General features: G+C 42.0%; 1 protein-coding gene across 5 annotated transcripts in view; it reads right to left on the bottom strand.

The window, feature by feature from the left end:
* Positions 1 to 14,681, bottom strand: part of SLX9 (SLX9 ribosome biogenesis factor) — a 631,512-nt gene extending 616,831 nt beyond the window's left edge. Inside the window, exons 1-2 of one of the 5 annotated variants that reach the window (XM_044075977.1) lie at positions 14,665 to 14,681; positions 14,064 to 14,273 (exon numbers count right to left, since the gene is read on the bottom strand). In XM_044075977.1, the coding sequence (XP_043931912.1) occupies positions 14,064 to 14,195 (132 nt within the window). In that variant the 5' untranslated portion in view covers positions 14,196 to 14,273; positions 14,665 to 14,681. The other 4 variants (XM_044075980.1, XM_044075979.1, XM_044075982.1 and 1 more) reach the window with 4 other exon arrangements.
* Positions 14,682 to 17,367: the final 2,686 nt, after the last annotated feature.

Raw genomic sequence — 17,367 nt, 5'->3', positions numbered from 1 at the left:
GTTTTATGCTAATGAATGCAGATCTCTATTTCTTTGAAGCAATCACGGCACAACATATAAACGTCAGGATTCTTCTACTCTTTAAGCATTATTTTCCTCTGATCTGACCACAAAAGTAGCCTTTATAAAGCAAACATAACTCTTCTGGTCTATTACCAGTTCTGAGTCTCTATATACACCATTTTAACCATTTATGAAACCTCATTTTCTTCATATTGGAATTTGGCACAGAATGTCACATCTCCTCACCTGACTGACTTCAGCAAGTACATCTGTGTGCCATGTCAGATGTGAACAGTCTTATTTCGCCATTCCTGGTCTCTACTTCTAATTAAAATTTGCTTCTTAGCGATGGCGTTACACTATCCTTCCATACTGCAATTTTCACAGGTTAAACATGATGCATTACTATTGCTTGGGTGCTATGCAAGACACAAAAACATATAAAAATGTATTCCCCTGGAGACTTAAACAATGTGACTCATATAAACATCCTGTTCTACTTGTTACAGGGTAGACTAATTTAAAGCCTTCAAAAGTTCCGATTTTCAACACCTGTCAATCACTTGTGGTGTAAATTCAGTTCAAGAACAAGCTGCAAAACATTCTGAATAAAAATTCAGAAAGTTATTACAAATACAAATAGTGTGTGGTTAATGTGACTCTGCACTCAGCTAACTACTGGGAAAAAAAAGTAAATCCTTCATATAGTCAGCTTAGAACTAAGAAAATATATATTTAAATACTGAAAACAAAATTGTCAGAGCCCATCCCTTGAGTGAGTGTTATAAACCTCTCAGCTCTGGCAACATGCTTGGTTCTACCTCACACTGCACGATGACCCACTTCCCATGTGCGTAATTATAACCATGGTAACACAGTCGATTTCCTACTGAAGAATAAATGTTACTAACATTAATACAGTAGTTCTTCAAATTATAAGTTACATCAAAATCCTATCCAAGTGTTCTAATGGTGGTTTACACGGTATTGTAGAACAAACAACAGTATCAGCACAACACTGGATGATTTCAACAATTGGCTAAGTTTCTGGTGTCATTCTAAGGGGATCCAGTATATGTCTGCCTGGGATGACATGATTGACAGACCTCGATGTTTTGCCAGAGATGGCCTGCATCTATCACTCCTGGGCTTCTGGATACTAGCCAAGGCTCTTGCCATCCCTGTTGTTCCTTTTTAGGCAGTTTTCCAAAGACCAAATTACTGCCGTAACAACTACAAACAAATGCAACACGAGAGTCATACTGCTCAATGCTAGAAGTCTAAATCTCAAAATGCAGTCACTCGAAGCACTCCTTAAAATGGAGAACATCAACACTTGTCCTGTAACAAAAACCTGGTGCAAAGCAGCAGAAATCACCCTGCACTACCAGGTTATAACTCACTCTACACCTTTTGGCCCCAGAATTTGGACCGAAGCTCCAAAGGCAGTGGTGTTTCTATATTCAGGATGCGCACACCTCTAGACTGGTAGCCCAACATAACACATCTGAGATACTTCAGGTGCAGCTAACATTGGGTAAGACACCGATTTAGGTTGTAGCCTGCTATAGGTCCCCAACCATGTCCCAAGACTTGCACTCCACATTCCTAAGCACCCTAGAGAATATTAGGGTCCAACCTAGCGCTCTCATACTGGGCGACTTCAACTACCCCCCATTAACTGGGAAAACTACTCGTGTACCAATACACTTCCCCTACGGTTCCTGAAATTCATTAATTCCAATGCCCTGAACCAGCTCATTCTTACCCCCACTAGAGGTAGCAACATCCTTGACCTGGTTATTACTAACATGGCCGACAGTTGCTCTACACCAATAGACAACTCCTCCCTGGTTACATCAGACCACAAACTAATCACCTTGAAAATCCACATCCCTCCCACCCCACCCCCGCCAAAAATAACCACCACGAAAAACTTCTCCAAAGCTAACTTTGGGCTCCTAAAAACAGAGGTGGCAAACTTCAGGGCACCCATGCAAATGGAGAATAGTTGCAAGACTGCCAAATCATACACCAATGCACTGTACGAACACGTACACAAATGCATGGCTCTCGCCATACCCAACAGAACCAAGATGCTCTCCTCCAAAAAACGGAAGCCAATCTGGTGGTCCCCTGCTATAAACAAACTCTACAACAGAAGGAGGCAACTGATGCGGAATAAGGTAAAGTCCCAAGACTAGAAAAAGTCCCTTATCAGCATCAGCAAAAAGTCAAGATCCCTCATCAAATCCTCTAAAGCTAGCTATGAAAACAGAACTGGAGCAGATAGTAAAGACAACCACAAGGCCTTCTATAGTTATACTAAGAATCTCCATGGCAATACCCAGATTTACTCTGAGCTACTGCACAATAGTACCTCCTATACCGAGCTAACAGATATTGCCAATATACTGCCCGACAGATTCAGTGACAACTTTACCCCCCCCCCCCCAGGACCAATCACAATACCAGCAGATTGCCAGGCACCCAGTATTACTGTTACACAGGTTAAAATAGCACTGTCCAAGGCAAATAATACAGCTTCTATGGGACCTGACAATTATTTATTATTTTATTTATTCCAGTTTGGTGACCGGGGAGGTCCACTGGGCTCGAGAGCCCGTTTTCAGTGGAGGCCCGGGGAGAAGAGCTCCACATAACAAGTTACATAAAGTATATAATTTTCACTTTGGTTAAGCAGCGAAGCTCTGCATAACATATAGAAGTATCACATTGTAAGTTACATAAATTGAAATAACAATAGGAAAAGATTCATATAAATTACATTCAATATGTAGTTGTATAGTTGTACACTTTTCTATACTGGGTCAGGTATTAGAAAGAAAAGGTATGCAATACTTAGTGGCTAAGATGCTAAAATGTAATTATGAAGGAAGGGATGAGAAGCACAGAGCGAGAGGCTGGGTGGAGATGAGAGGTTTTGAAGGGAAGAAGGTTAGCCAGGAGAAAAGGAAGAGGGGAGGTTGGGAGGTGTGGGGTGAGGAGTGCAGTTACATTTTCTGTGAAGAAATAGGTAGGAGTGAAGTAGTCTTTTGAAGGTGTTTAGGTTGTCACAGGCCCTCAAAGTAGAGGGCAGGACGTTCCAGTTTTTAGCTAGGGTGTAGGAGAGTAAAAGTTGACCAGCAGGGCGCTTAGGTTTGTGGATGGTAATAAGGTTTTGGTGAGTGGATCTAAGGGGTCTTGGGGGGTCTATAAGGTAGGAGGATATTAGACAAAGCAGGGCAGCTGTTGGGTTGAAAAAGTAATTTGTGGGCTAAGACAATTTGAAGGAAGTCTAGTTGATTGGGGAGTTCAAGCCAGTTTATGGTTAGTAGGGAGGAGCAATGGTGAGAGGAGGCTTTTGCATTTGCGGCAAACCTGGAGATTTTGTTGTAGCATACTTCTAGTTTGGAGGTGATAGTGGAAGATAGATTAGTAAGTAGTGGAGTGCCATATGGAAGAGATGGGAGAAGATATGTAGTGGCCAGGGTCAGTCTAGTGGAGGGAGAGAGGAAGTGATTATTCCTGTAGAGTAGGCTGAGTTTTATGTGGGTTTTCTTGATGTTAAGTTGGATATGGGTATTGAATTTTAGGTGTTCCATCAATGGTGACCCCCAAGAGTTTGGCAGAGGGAACAATACCAATGATAGAGTTGTTGAGGCTGGTAATTTGAAATTAGTTTTTATCAATGGGAATGGCTTTGGAGGGAGTGAATAGGAGGATTTTAGTTTCGTTAGCGTTAAGTGAGAGGTGGTTTTGGAGCATCCATTTTTCAGTGGTTGAGAAGACAGATTGAGTTAGAGACTTGAGTTCAGTTTGGTTGGAGGCACAGCAGATCAGAGTAGAGTCGTCTGCATATTGGACAATTTTGGTGTTTGGAATGGCATTGTGGAAATCATTAATGAATATGTTAAATAGCAGAGGGCCAAGAATGGAGCCTTGGGGAACTCCTGTGGGTGTTGGAAAAAAGGTGGAAGAGGATTGGCCCCATTTCACTGCTTGGGACCTGTCAGAAAGATAGCTGGAGAACCAGGAAAGAGTTTTTGGGGAGATGTTAAGGTTAGATAGATGGTTTAGTAGATGGGTGTGAGAGATGGTATCGAAAGCTTTAGATAAATTTAATAGAATAGATGAAACTAAGTTGCCAGAATCTCGGGCTGAATTGATAGAGTGTAAAAAGGAGAGAAGGGCTGTGTTGGTATTGTGTCCTGGGCGGAAGCCGTGTTGGGTAGGAGAGAGCAGCTGATGTTCAGTTAGGAATGGCATGAGCTGTATGTGAATGCATTTTTCGAGAAGTTTAGAGATGAGAGAGAGGATAGCTATGGGGCGGAAGTTGGAGAAGTTACAGTTTTTGCCACCCTTGTGGAGTGGCAGAATAAAAGCAGAATGCCATAGTTTTGGTACATATGACTCGAGTAGTGATCTATTGATCAGTATGCTGATAGGGAGAGCAATACTGTCAGAGGCAATTTTTAAGAAGGAGGAGGGAATGTTGTCAAGCATTGGTGCAAGGTATGAGTTTATAGAGAAGTTTTTTATGAGGTTGGTGGATACAGGTTTAAGTTCAAAAATAGGGGGAGAGGGAGGAGATGGGGTGGAAGCTAGGGAGGAGGTGGGTAGGGGGATGTTATTGGGGAAGGTTTTGGTCAACTCAGCAATGGAAGAGGTGAAGAAGGTGTTAAATAGTTTGGCGATTTCTTGGTCAGATTTGCTAGTGTCAGGACAAGAGTTATTTGTGGTACCAGGCTTGAGAAGGGTGTTTATAGAGTTCCAGAATTGTTTGGAGTTCTTTGTATGATTTATTTGTAGGTGGTTGTAATAGGATTTTTTGTCTTTAATGACTTTGTTTTATGGCTAGGTTTCGCAGCTGTTTGTATTTTAGTAACAGCTCAGGCTGTTTATGATGGTGATAGCTTTTCTAAGATGTGTCTCTTTGTTGCATAATTTTCTTGGTAGCTTTTGTAAGCCAAGGGGCTGTTTTTGCTGGGTTCCAGTTTGTGAGCTTAAGGGAGTCAGAGAAGGTAGAGGGGTTAAAGTTAGTTAGGTTACAGGTTTGTAGGAGGTGGTCAGAGTATGGGGAAGAGGAAGTGGCTCTGTGGGTGAAAGCAGGGAGGTGGTCTCGTAATGGATCGGGAGTGACACCAGATGTAGTGATTTTATTTGGGTGGGACACTAGTGTCCAGTCTAGGATGGAGCCTGGGCGGTTGGTCTTGTTGGGCCTGGTGATGGTGTGAATAAGTTGAGTAAAGTTGAACAGATTAATTGATAAGGTGGGATTGGGGTCTATGATTTTTGCCAGTCAATATTTACGTCTCCCATTATGTAAGTGTTTAATATTAGTGTAGGTCCATGAGAGGAAGTCTTCCAAGGTATTGGTGTTATTACCAGGGGGAATGTAAAGGGAGCTGATACAGATACTTTTTTGGTTATTTAATTTTAGCATGCCAATCACTAGTTCAGCATTGTTAAAAGATGGAATAGGATTTGGGAAGGGAGTAATAGATAAATGATTAGAGTAAATTAGTGCTACTCCACCACCTCTTTTATTTAGGCAGTCTGATCGGAGGCAATGAAATCCGGGGGGAAGGAATTCTGAGTCAGTTATGTGTGGTTTTAGCCAGGTTTCAGAGATGGCTACTACGTCTGGTGAGTTATGGTTGATCCAGGCATGAAACAGGGTAATTTTATTTGTTAAGCTTTGGGCATTGATAGTGAGGAATTTGAGGTCTTTATGAATAGGTTTGTTGTTGGAGCTATGGTTATTAGTTTGAGAAGTGTTTGGTCCGGGATTAGGATGAATGTTGCCTGCTAAGAAGAGGTATGAGAGAAGATGAATAGGTTTTTTAGGAGTTAGTTTGGTTAGGGATGGAGGGTGGGATGTGGGTTTAGGTTTGTAGAGATTTGAGGGGATTTGGAAGAGTTTTAAAAGAGAGGTGGGGTGAATAGTGGTAAGACAGGCAGAGATGTTGTAGAAGTGATTTGAGTTGGGGTATGGAGGTGGAGGTTGGGGTGTATATGGAGGTTTGTATAAGAGGTGGCATGGTATAGAGGAAGAAGTATGAGGAGTAGGAGTGTTGTGGGGGTAAGAATTGTGGAAGTAAAAGAAGACATTTGTGGTTGAAGTTTGTTTTGAGGAGATAGGAATATGGAGGTTAGAGGGGAAATAGGCAGGGCAGGTGCAATAGGGGGAGGAGTATAGGGTAGGGTGAGTTGGGTGGAGACAGAGGAGTTATGCTGTGGTGGGATTGGGTGTTGTAAAGGGGAGTGAGTATGGGATGGCAATACATGTAGGGGCACTGTGGGCAGGTGGAAATTGGGGGCAGGGTAGGGGAGCAGAGTGAGCCCGCAGGGGGAACGGAGCGGGATAGAGCAACAGAGCAGAAGGGTCCTGCTGAAAAAGTATCAGCCACTGCAGGTAGGAGCTGAGGCAAGTAAGAAGATATCCCTGGCTGTGTTCTACATGAACTACATAGTGAACTGGCACCTCACTTGTGTGCCCTGTTCAATCACAGCCTCACCTCAGGCTTTGTCCCTACCAAATGCCGCACTGCTACAGTCATCCCTCTCCACAAAGGAGGAGCGACTACAGACCCTGAGAACTATTGCCCCATTAGCCTGACGAGTATGATATGCAAAGCTATGGAACACATCATCATGGACCTAATAAACAAGGTTATAGGGAATCCAAACTCTGGATCCCATACAGTTTGGTTTTGTGAAGGGTAGATCATGCCTGCTCAACTTGGTCGACTTATTTGAGTCAGTCACCAGAGCTGTGGATGAAGGCAAAGTGGTTCATACAGCCTACCTTGATCTGGCCAAGACCTTTGATACCATCCCCCACTCAGGAATCATAGAAAAACTCACTAAGCTAGGCATCAACCCCTATATCACTAGGTGGGCTGCAAACTGGCTCACAGATAGAACCCACAGTGTGAATGTAGCTGACTCCAAGTCAGACTGCAGACCAGTCACGAGTGGAGTCCCATAAGGTTCGGTCCTGGGTCCTCTCCTGTTTGGTATCTACTTCTCTGAAGTCGTATCTACTTCTCTGTCCAGACCAACACGAAGGGACAAAGTTCACAGAAGATTGCAAGTTGGGAGCCAATATTAACTCCCCAAGTGATGTTGACATCCTACAGAATGGCTTCACTGAGACCAACGACTGGTGTCAGAACCATGGCCTTAAGCTCAATGACATATCGATGGTAGTCCACTGAACACAAAAGGCGTTACAAGAAATCTGGGAACACAGGTTGACAGCAACCTCTCTTTTGATCACCACATTGCCACTGTGGTCAGAAAGCCCTTCTATGTGGCACATCTCATTACAAAGGGTTTTGCATCCAGGAAGAAAGAGGCTACTGACTCACTCTACTCTTCCCACATTAGGCCAATCATCGAATACAATGCCCCATTTGGCATGTACCTCACTAGACACCTGCAACAACTGTAGAGACCACAAAATACCTCACAAAGAGGATCCTAGGCCTTAAACACTTATCCTATATGGACAGACTAAAAAAAACTCCAACTATTCTCTGTCTCATATCGCCTCCTTAGAGGCGATCTCTGCTTGACTTACAAAGCCATGTCTGACCCAGCTCTGTTAGAAATGCTACATCTAAAGAAATTCCAATCTTTCTGCACCACATGCTTCAGAGACCTCAACCTCATTACCACAATCAAGAGAACATGCTGGAGGGACAGGTTCATAACCCAGAGACTGCCCATGCTCTGGAATAGACTTCCCATACATGTCAAGCAGAGCACCTCACTGGCCCTTTTCAACAGAAATCTTGATCTGTGGATGGGAAATAGAAAATTCACCCCGGGGATCACTCCAGTGGCTCTATTCGACAGACGCACTGGGGACTAAGGTCGGGTGGCACGATGCCAGGGTAATTCTATGGGCTAGGCTTGTAAAGGCTCCAGGGCCATTAGCCTAGTACACACCTATGAACATATAAGGAAATTCTAATTTATTACATATATCATATGAATTATTACATATATTATATGAATTAACATGTGCATTTTAAAACAATGTTAAACCAAAATACCACCAAACTGCTACTGTAGCAATATATGTGTTTTTTTTTTACATGGCTTATGGTACCAGTTTTATAATGGACAATGGAACTTTCCACATACCACTAAAACTACTCCAGAAAATAGATCTTTTGGGATTTTTATGGGTCTGCTCAGTTACAGTTTTATGTCAAGATTTATAATATTAATTTTCACACACAACTCCAATAGCAACTACTTTAATATGCATTTCACTTACCTATGCATTAATTCCACTCCATTTACAATGTATCCATGATTCAGTCATAATGTAAACATAAGAAATGTTCAATATTTACTGTAAACATTTGGAGCTGGTAACTTTTACCAAAGATTTGTTGACAGTTTAAAACTCACTGTAATAACTTGTACTATTCTTCTTTGCTTTAAAACAGACAGTAAACAAAAACTAAAAATGTTTATACTAAAAATGTGCTTTTTGTGAAATTTCGTTCATATATGAATCTGCAACAGTATTATGAACATGTAGAATAATCACTGAATAAAGGCAACCGTAAAATCAATTCATATATATGCCACCAGTTTTTACTGATGTTATATGTTTTAATGGATACACATGTATATAATAGTGCATAACCCACACCCCTCAATGTGGGGGGCTGTATCCCCCACGCCCCCCCTTACAGAATATTCTCACTCCAGGGTTGCACTGCAGTGGGGCAGGGGCTAAATACCATTTACAGCCAAATGTAATTCGACCCCATCCAACCACTACCTTTCTTTCCACTCCACTAACTACCTTGATTATAGCAAGCTCAGATGCTCATAAGCCTAGTACTTATTATACAGCAGGAACTTCTTATTAGAACATTTGTTAATGTCTGTTATGTACTTCACAGATAAAGATTCTAGTTGTCTACTGATGTACTACGTTCTTCATCTGTAAATATGTTGTAAGTAATTGCTATGTTAAATTGTTAATCGCTATGTAATCCAATGTAACTATTGTCTGTTTATTTTAACTGTGGAGCTTTTCTCCCTGGGCCTCCGCTGAAAATGGACCTACGTCCAGTCGGACATTCCCGGTCAACAAATATAAATAAATAAATAAATAAATGTAATTAAAAATGCACTTGTGAACAGAGTAAAAGGAAAAATGGCTTTGCTAATGGATTAATAGCCTTCTCACTGATTCTGTCTCGTACAGGCTCAAATATGTGCCAAAACCTCTGAGCCATTAACACTCCATTCTACTTCTATTTATTTATTTTATTTATTTAACTGGCAGAGTTAAAGATGCTAAGATTTGCACTGGGTGTGACGAGGGTGGACAGGATTAGGAATAAGTATATTAGAGGGTCAGCCCAGGTCGGAAGGTTTGGAGACAACGCCAGAGAGGCAAGATTACGTTGGTTTGGACATGTGCTGAGGTGGGATGCTGAGTATATTGGGAAAAAGATGCTAAGGATGAAGCTACCAGGTAACAGGAAAAGAGGAAGGCCTAAGATAAGGTTTATGGATGTGGTGAGAGAGAGGACATGCAAATGGTTGGTGTGACAGAGCAAGATGCAGAGGACAGGAAAAAATGGAAACAGGTGATCCTCTGTGGTGACCCCTAACGGGAACAGCCAAAAGAAGATGATTTAACATTTGTTAACCGGGAAAGTCCGACTTGGAATGAAGCCAATTTTCAGTGGAGGCCCAGGGGGATATGGTCTAGACGCATGTCTTTCTAACGTGGGAGGAAACTGGAGCACCCGGAGAAAACCCACAAGAATGCAGGGAAGGACATGCAGACTCCACACAGAAGGAACCCCAGCTGAGAATCGAACCGGAGAACCTCTTGCTGTGAGGCAACAATGCTACCCTTGCACCTAACTCATACATAAATAGAAAAGATGCTGCAACAGATTACTAACCCGTCATCCCTTCCATATGGGAAACATTTCCATTATATATCAAACAATGCAACACACATGCTGCATTCAAAAGTACTCTGGATGACTGGAGGGGCAAATCATAAATTCATTCCTGGAGTACACAGCAAAGCATTCCTCACCTAGCAGCTTAATTCAAAAAACTACTCTTTGCTTAGGGTGGACAGACATATCAGTACTCTTCTGGCCACATGCCTAGTAGGTACCACTGAAACTAGACAGATATATGGACTGTTTAAGTTGAACATGGGCAAAAGTTTTATTTTGATCTAAACAGATTATGACTTGTTTACTGCAGAATTAAGATCCAAGTGATCAATGTAATGTAATGTATTTTATCCCAGAATGCATGTATGAAAGTCAGAAAAATAGGGGGACTTAATACTGGGTATACTTTTTAAAAAAAAATGATGAGCTTCCTATAGAAACCTTTCACAGGTACATGAACATGTTTCACCAAAGTGGCTCTAACATACAGCAACAGTCTACCAACCCTAAATTACTGCAACACAGATACTACAACTGTTTAAGAAAAAAATGATGCTATGTCTTACAAAAGAGTTTACATGTGTAGAATAGCAGGTGTGTTGTACCTTTAAGAAGCATTTTCAAGATCTCTGTGCGCATATAAATACCAAGCACATGTTAGTGTCAGTGCCGTTTTGAAGGTGCAGCCAGAATGTTAACATCCATGTGTATGACAGCTAATCTGTTTAAAAGTTAAAGTTACTTAACCTCACTTATGATGTGTTTGTATACAATAAAGCTGCTTGAACAAGAACCTGCAGTGCTCGCCTGTTTTATCCCGACCTGGCGAGCGACAACTTGTATCTGCTTTCAAGCCTCAGGTTAAGTTTGAAATAGCCCACTATAATAATAATACAACACAACTCACTACACTTGCAATCTTAACTAGACATTACCTTCCATACTTACTTATATTTTTACTACTGAAAGTTTGGATTTTTTCACTTTCTCCACTGTTGTGGATGTCTGCTCACATTCATTTTAAAGCATTTATGTACACCTACAATGCATCTGTGTATAGTTCGTTCTGTAAAATTTAAATGCGTCTATGAATCCACTCATCCATCCACAAACACTTCTTCCCATTTCTGCACATGGGGTCAGAGTGTCACTTCAACAATGACAATCATTTTAACCCAAGATATCTATTATTTATTTAGTTATGAATTTACATTTTCTTGCCTAGGTTTAATCACACTAGGCAAGTGGCCTATTTTCAGGGGAGACCCTAGATAGTCCTCATTGTGACTAGGGGAAATTTGTCTAGTGCAATGGAGAAATTCCCCTAGCTCTTTATAATTGCTGCCATGAGATCTTTTACCACCTCCAAGGATGGCACTCTCAGATGTACAGCACTTCCCTTCCTCATTGGTGAGATCAGACCATAAATTAATCTCATTGGAGATCCACATCCCGCCCCCACCCACAGCAAAAAAGACCATAGTGAAGAACTTCTCAAAAGCAAACTTCACACTTCTTAAGACTGGAGTGGTATCCTTCAAGGCCCCCGAGCCAGTGGAAACCACAACCCACGCTGCTGAAACCCTTACAAATGCCTTCTACGAGCACCTCCAGGAATGTATGGATCAAGCAATCCCTAATAAAATCAAGACCCTTTCCACCAAAGGCAGGCGCCTGGTCTGGTGGACCCCAGCCATAAACAAACTCTACAACAAGAGGAGAAAGCTACTACATGAGAGAGCAAAATCCCTAAAAGGGAAGGCATCTCTGATCAATACTAGCAAAAAACTACGATCACTCATAAAATCATCCAAGGCCAACTTTGAGAGAAAAATCGCTAATGACACAAAAGACAATCATAAGGCCTTCTTTAGCTATGTTAGAAACCTGGGTGGAACCTCCCAGATATGCTCAGAATTAGTCCAAAATGATAAAAAAATCACTGAACCCACAGACATTGCCAACATACTGGCAGACAGGTTCAGTGCAAATTGCCCCCTCCCCCCCAAAAGGAGAAATATCTATCCCACCAGAGTCTAGCCTCCCAAACATCTCAGATGCCCAGGTGAGAGCTGCTCTCTCTAAAGCAAAAAACACAGCATCAATGGGACCGGACGGTGTCCCCGGCTGTGTGCTACACGAACTCAATGAGGAACTAAACCCACACATAAGGCTGCTGTTTAATCTTAGCCTTACTACAGGATATGCACCCAAAGAATGGCGTACGGCAACTGTGGTCCCACTCCACAAAGGCGGTGCTTCTACGGACCCTGGAAATTACCGCCCCATAAGCTTGATGAGCCTTGTCTGCAAAGCTATGGAGAGGATCATAATGGAACTCATAAATAAAGACATTGGGGACCTACAGACACTGGATCCTACCCAATTTGGCTTTGTCAAGGGCAGATCCTGCCTCTTGAACTTGGTCGACTTTTGAAACAGTCACTAAGGCCATTGATGAGGGTAAGGCAGTTCACACAGCCTACCTTGACCTAGCAAAAGCGTTCAACACAATACCCCACTCAGGCATCATAGAAAAGCTCACCAGCTTAGATGTAAACCCATATGTCACAAGATGGGTTGCAAACTGGCTCAAGGACAGAACACACAGGGTTAGAGTTGCTGGTGCCATGTCAGACTCTAAGCCGGTCATGAGCGGTGTCCCACAGGGCTCAGTCCTGGGCCCCCTCTTGTTCGGCATTTATTTTTCTGAAGTGCAGGCAAACATAGGGGGATTGTGGCTGACAAAATTTGCAGATGACTGCAAACTGGGCACCATAATTGACACTCCATCAGACACAGACATCCTCCAGAGAGGTCTCATAGAAATGGATAACTGGTGCCAGAGCCATGGCCTTAAGCTAAATGCCAAAAAATGTATAGTCATACCCTTTGGGAAAAACAAGGTAACCCCTAATTACCACATAGGTGGTAATCCATTAAACACGGAAGAACTATCAGGGACCTGGGGACCCAAGTTGACAGTAACCTCTCTTTTGACACTCACATTGCCAAAGTGGTTAGGAAGACCTTCTACATTGCCCACCTGATCATGAAGGGATTCACATCCAGATCAGGAGAGGTCATTGTACCCCTGTACTCTTCACTTATCAGACCAATGATTGAGTACAACGCCCCATTCGGAATGTACCTTACCCGACACCTGCAGCAGTTGGAAAGACCCCAAAAGTTCCTCACCAAAAGGATAAAGGGGCTCAAACATATGTCATACGATGCCCCACTGAAGAAACTCCAGCTCTATTCAGTCGCATACCGTCTGCTCAGAGGTGATCTGTGCCTGACATACAAGGCCATGTCCAACCCGGAATTAATGGACATGCTCCATCTCAAAAAAATCCAAATCCACCAGAGTCACGAGGGCAAGAGACTTAAACCTCAACACGGATATAAATAGGATGTGCTGGAGGGACAGATTCATCACCCAGAGACTCCCTACACTATGGAACAGAATCCCAGTCCATGTGAGGCAGAGCCCCTCACTGACTCTGTTCAAGAGAAATCTTGACGAGTGGATGGGAGATCGTAGGTTTACCCCGGGAATCATCTCTGTGTCACTGCTGGACAGAGGCACAGCAAACTAATGGGTATAGTATTCTCATCCTAAGGGGTGGTGAAAGCCACACACACTCTGGCTAGGCTTATAAATGCCCTAGGGCAGATAGCCTAGTATGAACCTATAAAATGCACTGCAGTTATCAGTAATGGAAAGAAAATCCACAGACATTTGATCTTCCAGCATCAAAGGCAAATATTCTACCTAGTGAGCCACTGACAAATGCTTTTCTTTCTTTTACCTGGCCCATCCTGTGGCTGAAAATGCTCTTGCAACAGACATTCACTGGGTTAACTTAAAACAAATAATACATAAATAAACAAATAAAATCTAAATTTCACGTAGTGCACCCGCCTTCTAGAGACTTCAGGTACAGGTGAAATGTAGACCACATGGAGATCATCGAGTCCTGGTACATCTCACTTGTGAAATACGCTACGCGTTAGTGTTATTTTCCACAACTTAAGACGCCCCCCCCCCCCCAACAAATAAAAACTAAATTCCGCAAAACCTGTTCCTTTACTCACCTGTCCTGCTGCTTTCACTGTCTTGACGGTTTCTACTACCATTTCATCATTTCTGTCCTTGTTTACAGAAGCGGATGGGGGCTTCACTGCTATACTATGCAGTTTGTGCCGTGCTCGCCTAATCTTCCCCATGTCAGAAACTCAGTATTCGCCACCGATCCGTGTTTACTTGATACTCTACCACGGACAGGTCAGTTCTGGTCTGGATTACTGCATCATACAAGTGAAACAGAACAAGAGTTAAAGTAAACCCGGGTATGTACAGTATAGAATACAGCAATTAAGCATCACATTTTAAAGTGCTATAACCACATACAGAAAACACACTAAATTAATTCGTTTTCCCGTGAACATTAAATTTAACACACAATCTGAACTATGCTAAAAGACAGCCCACACAAATAATTATGCTGCTTTCAAAAATAAATAAAAAGATCAGTGCTATTATAAATTACTACATTTTCTACTCGTCGCAGTAACTACATACTTTCAATAACTGTAAATGCTTACTATAACACAGTCACTTAACCTACTCAAAAGTACATAGGAAGCGATCAGCAAAAACGCTGTTCTGTCAATATATCCCACGTGTGATGCTTACATTATTATGGTGCCACAGCAAAAATGGTCCGGTTACCTCGAAAATCTGATACTGTGTTCCAGCTCGTTTAGAGAACTGTAGCTGTGATTTACGGCTTGCTGTTGGTTTTATTATTTTTTCTGTAATATTGATCATGCACTTATTTCTAATAACTACCAGTGGGAATGATGAGTTCTTCTGCCAAGTTAGCTAAAGTTACTAAAGTTAACTAACCTCATCTTGCGAACGTGACTTGGCCAGAAAATTATTGTGTAGTCTACTCTTAACCGGCTTCGATTTTTTGCCCTTGGTTTTTCCGTGTTCCTCATAATGCAGTGGCGGATCCAGGGTTTTACAAAGGGGGGGGGGGTGCAGTCTAGAAAGTCGACAATTGAGGTGGGGAGGCAGGAAAGCAAAACACTGGGGAAGGGGGATGTGGAAGGATCACCTTAAGATATTGTATCAGCATGTGTGAAAACACAGCAACATACAGTCATTTGCAAAACATTGGGGGTGGTGGGTCGAGTGAGCACAACGGTTAAGGTTTTCACCTCAGACACAAAGTATTGGGTTTGATTCTGATCTCAGCTTTATTAGCTAGCCTTATAATTACCATTCATGACAGTTAGCCTAATATTCTCGTATGATCCAGTGAACCTGGTGTGGTTGTGTTAGTGGAGGTACATAACTCCTATCCAGCACACAGCATATTAACAAACATTACCAGTTGTTTCAAGACATACCTAGAGGATATGTTTGGTTGCCCGTATGAAGTAGTTCTTTTATATGGCATACCTGACATAAGCATTATGATAACATAGCAAAGAATCCCAGTGAAGGTGATATCACCCCAAGACCCATAGCAAATGTAAGTAATTTAAGTAAACAATGATTTATGTGAAACCAGCAAAGTTAATTTATGTAAATAATTTTGTGTGTGCAAGTGAAGTTCAGTTAGTTAAAGAACATTGCAAGTTAAGGAAATACACATTTTATGAAAAAATTCCTAAAAACAGTCAGTTAAATTATATGCAATGTATAAAACCAAATTTAAGTACTGTAGCATTTCCCAAAGGACAGTAACACAAATCTACTTTGTCTGGCCAGCCTAATATGCAAAGCCATGGAAAGCCTTATTAGGAAACAGCAACCCTCGAATACTGTTTCCATTTTAGTTTGGATTTGTCAAGGGCAGGTCATGCTTACCAAATGTAATGTACTTTTTAGCAAAGGTCACCAATGCAATATAGGAAAGCAAAATGGTACACATTGCATACCTTGACCTAGCTAAAGCTTTTGACACAATCCCCCACTCAGGCATTGTAGAACAGCTAAATAAACTAGGAATAAACTATGGTCACCTACTGGATTGCCACATGGCTCACAGATGAGATGCAAGAAAGCAAAATTGACAAAGTTACCTCCAGAAAGAGATGAGCTACTGGTGGAGTCCCAAGGGTTCTGTGCTGGGGCCTCTCCTGTTTAACATATACTTTTCTGACGTAAAAGCCAATACCAAAGGGCTCTGAATGACTAAGTTTGCACATGACTACAAGTTAGGAGCAGTCACTGAACCCCAAATTACACAGCCATCCTACTGGACGGTTTGTCCCAAACAACTGGTGCCACAATCATGGACCAAAATGAAATGCCAGTAAATGCATTATTGTATCCTTTGGAAGTCATCTACCTCAGGAATACAACTATGATGACAATAAGACTTTAAGAATAGACTTGTTTGGGTTTTCTGAACTTATCTGGACAGTGACCTAAATTTTGACCAGTATGTCTACTTATGTAAGAAAGTGCTTCTGTATTAAACAGCTTAAAGAAATGGGTTATGTCTAGATCTAGGATGTCACTGCCCTCCTTTACTCAGCACTCCTTAGGCCAGTCATTGAGCATAATGCCCCCTTTGGCCTGTATCTGTCCAGACACATGCAACTGGAATGCCCACAAAGAAGCCTTACTAAAAGGATACTAGGGCTAAACAATATGTCCTACACAGACTAAAGTCTGCCATTTGCTTTCTTCCACTGACTGCCTCCCATAGCTCTCAACCCCTCATCTCCAAAATATAGAACATAATGTGACAATATGGAGCAAGAGGCAAACATTTACTAACAGCCTCATCTAGGATGCTCATAGCATAAGTATGAGAAAACAGAGAATTGCGCCCAGGAGGTCTTTGAAGTTTGGGTAAGTTACATGCAAGTACCTCTGCATGTGTGGGTCTGTGTGTGTGTTTTTTTGTGATGCAAGTGTTGTGTGCGAGTCATTGACAACTTGTTTGTTGCCTTTTAGGTCTTTATGTGACAGTCTACCCTCTGATGTCAATGTATAACTACATCTCTTGCTTACTATATTTGTCTGTTCATGAATTAAGTGGCTGTCAGTGTACATAAGGCAATTGTTACATTGCCTCAGGATGCCCATGTCCTCCAAACTGGATGCAGAGATAGCAGGAAAGTGCTCATCCATGGTTGCAGGTCATAATGTGTACTTGAAAGGATATAAGTGGAGGAGGTTTGTTACAGGATGAGGGAAAGGCGCTTATTTGGTGTAATCTGCAGCTAACCTAACCAATGATGCTGCCCAGTGCCAAGCCAGATGCTGTCAGAGTAGCAATGGTCCTGGGTGCAATAATAAAGGAAATAACACAGTAAACTTGCATAGCATAATGAAATTAAGCAATGTTTCCAGAGGTTTGTGTCAGTACAAGAC

This window comes from Protopterus annectens, chromosome 6.part1, assembly GCF_019279795.1.
Source record: "Protopterus annectens isolate FY-2018-M chromosome 6.part1, PAN1.0, whole genome shotgun sequence".
Taxonomy (NCBI): domain Eukaryota; kingdom Metazoa; phylum Chordata; order Ceratodontiformes; family Protopteridae; genus Protopterus; species Protopterus annectens.
Note: the sequence above shows the minus strand (reverse complement) of the source record. Positions and strands in the feature narration are given on the sequence as shown.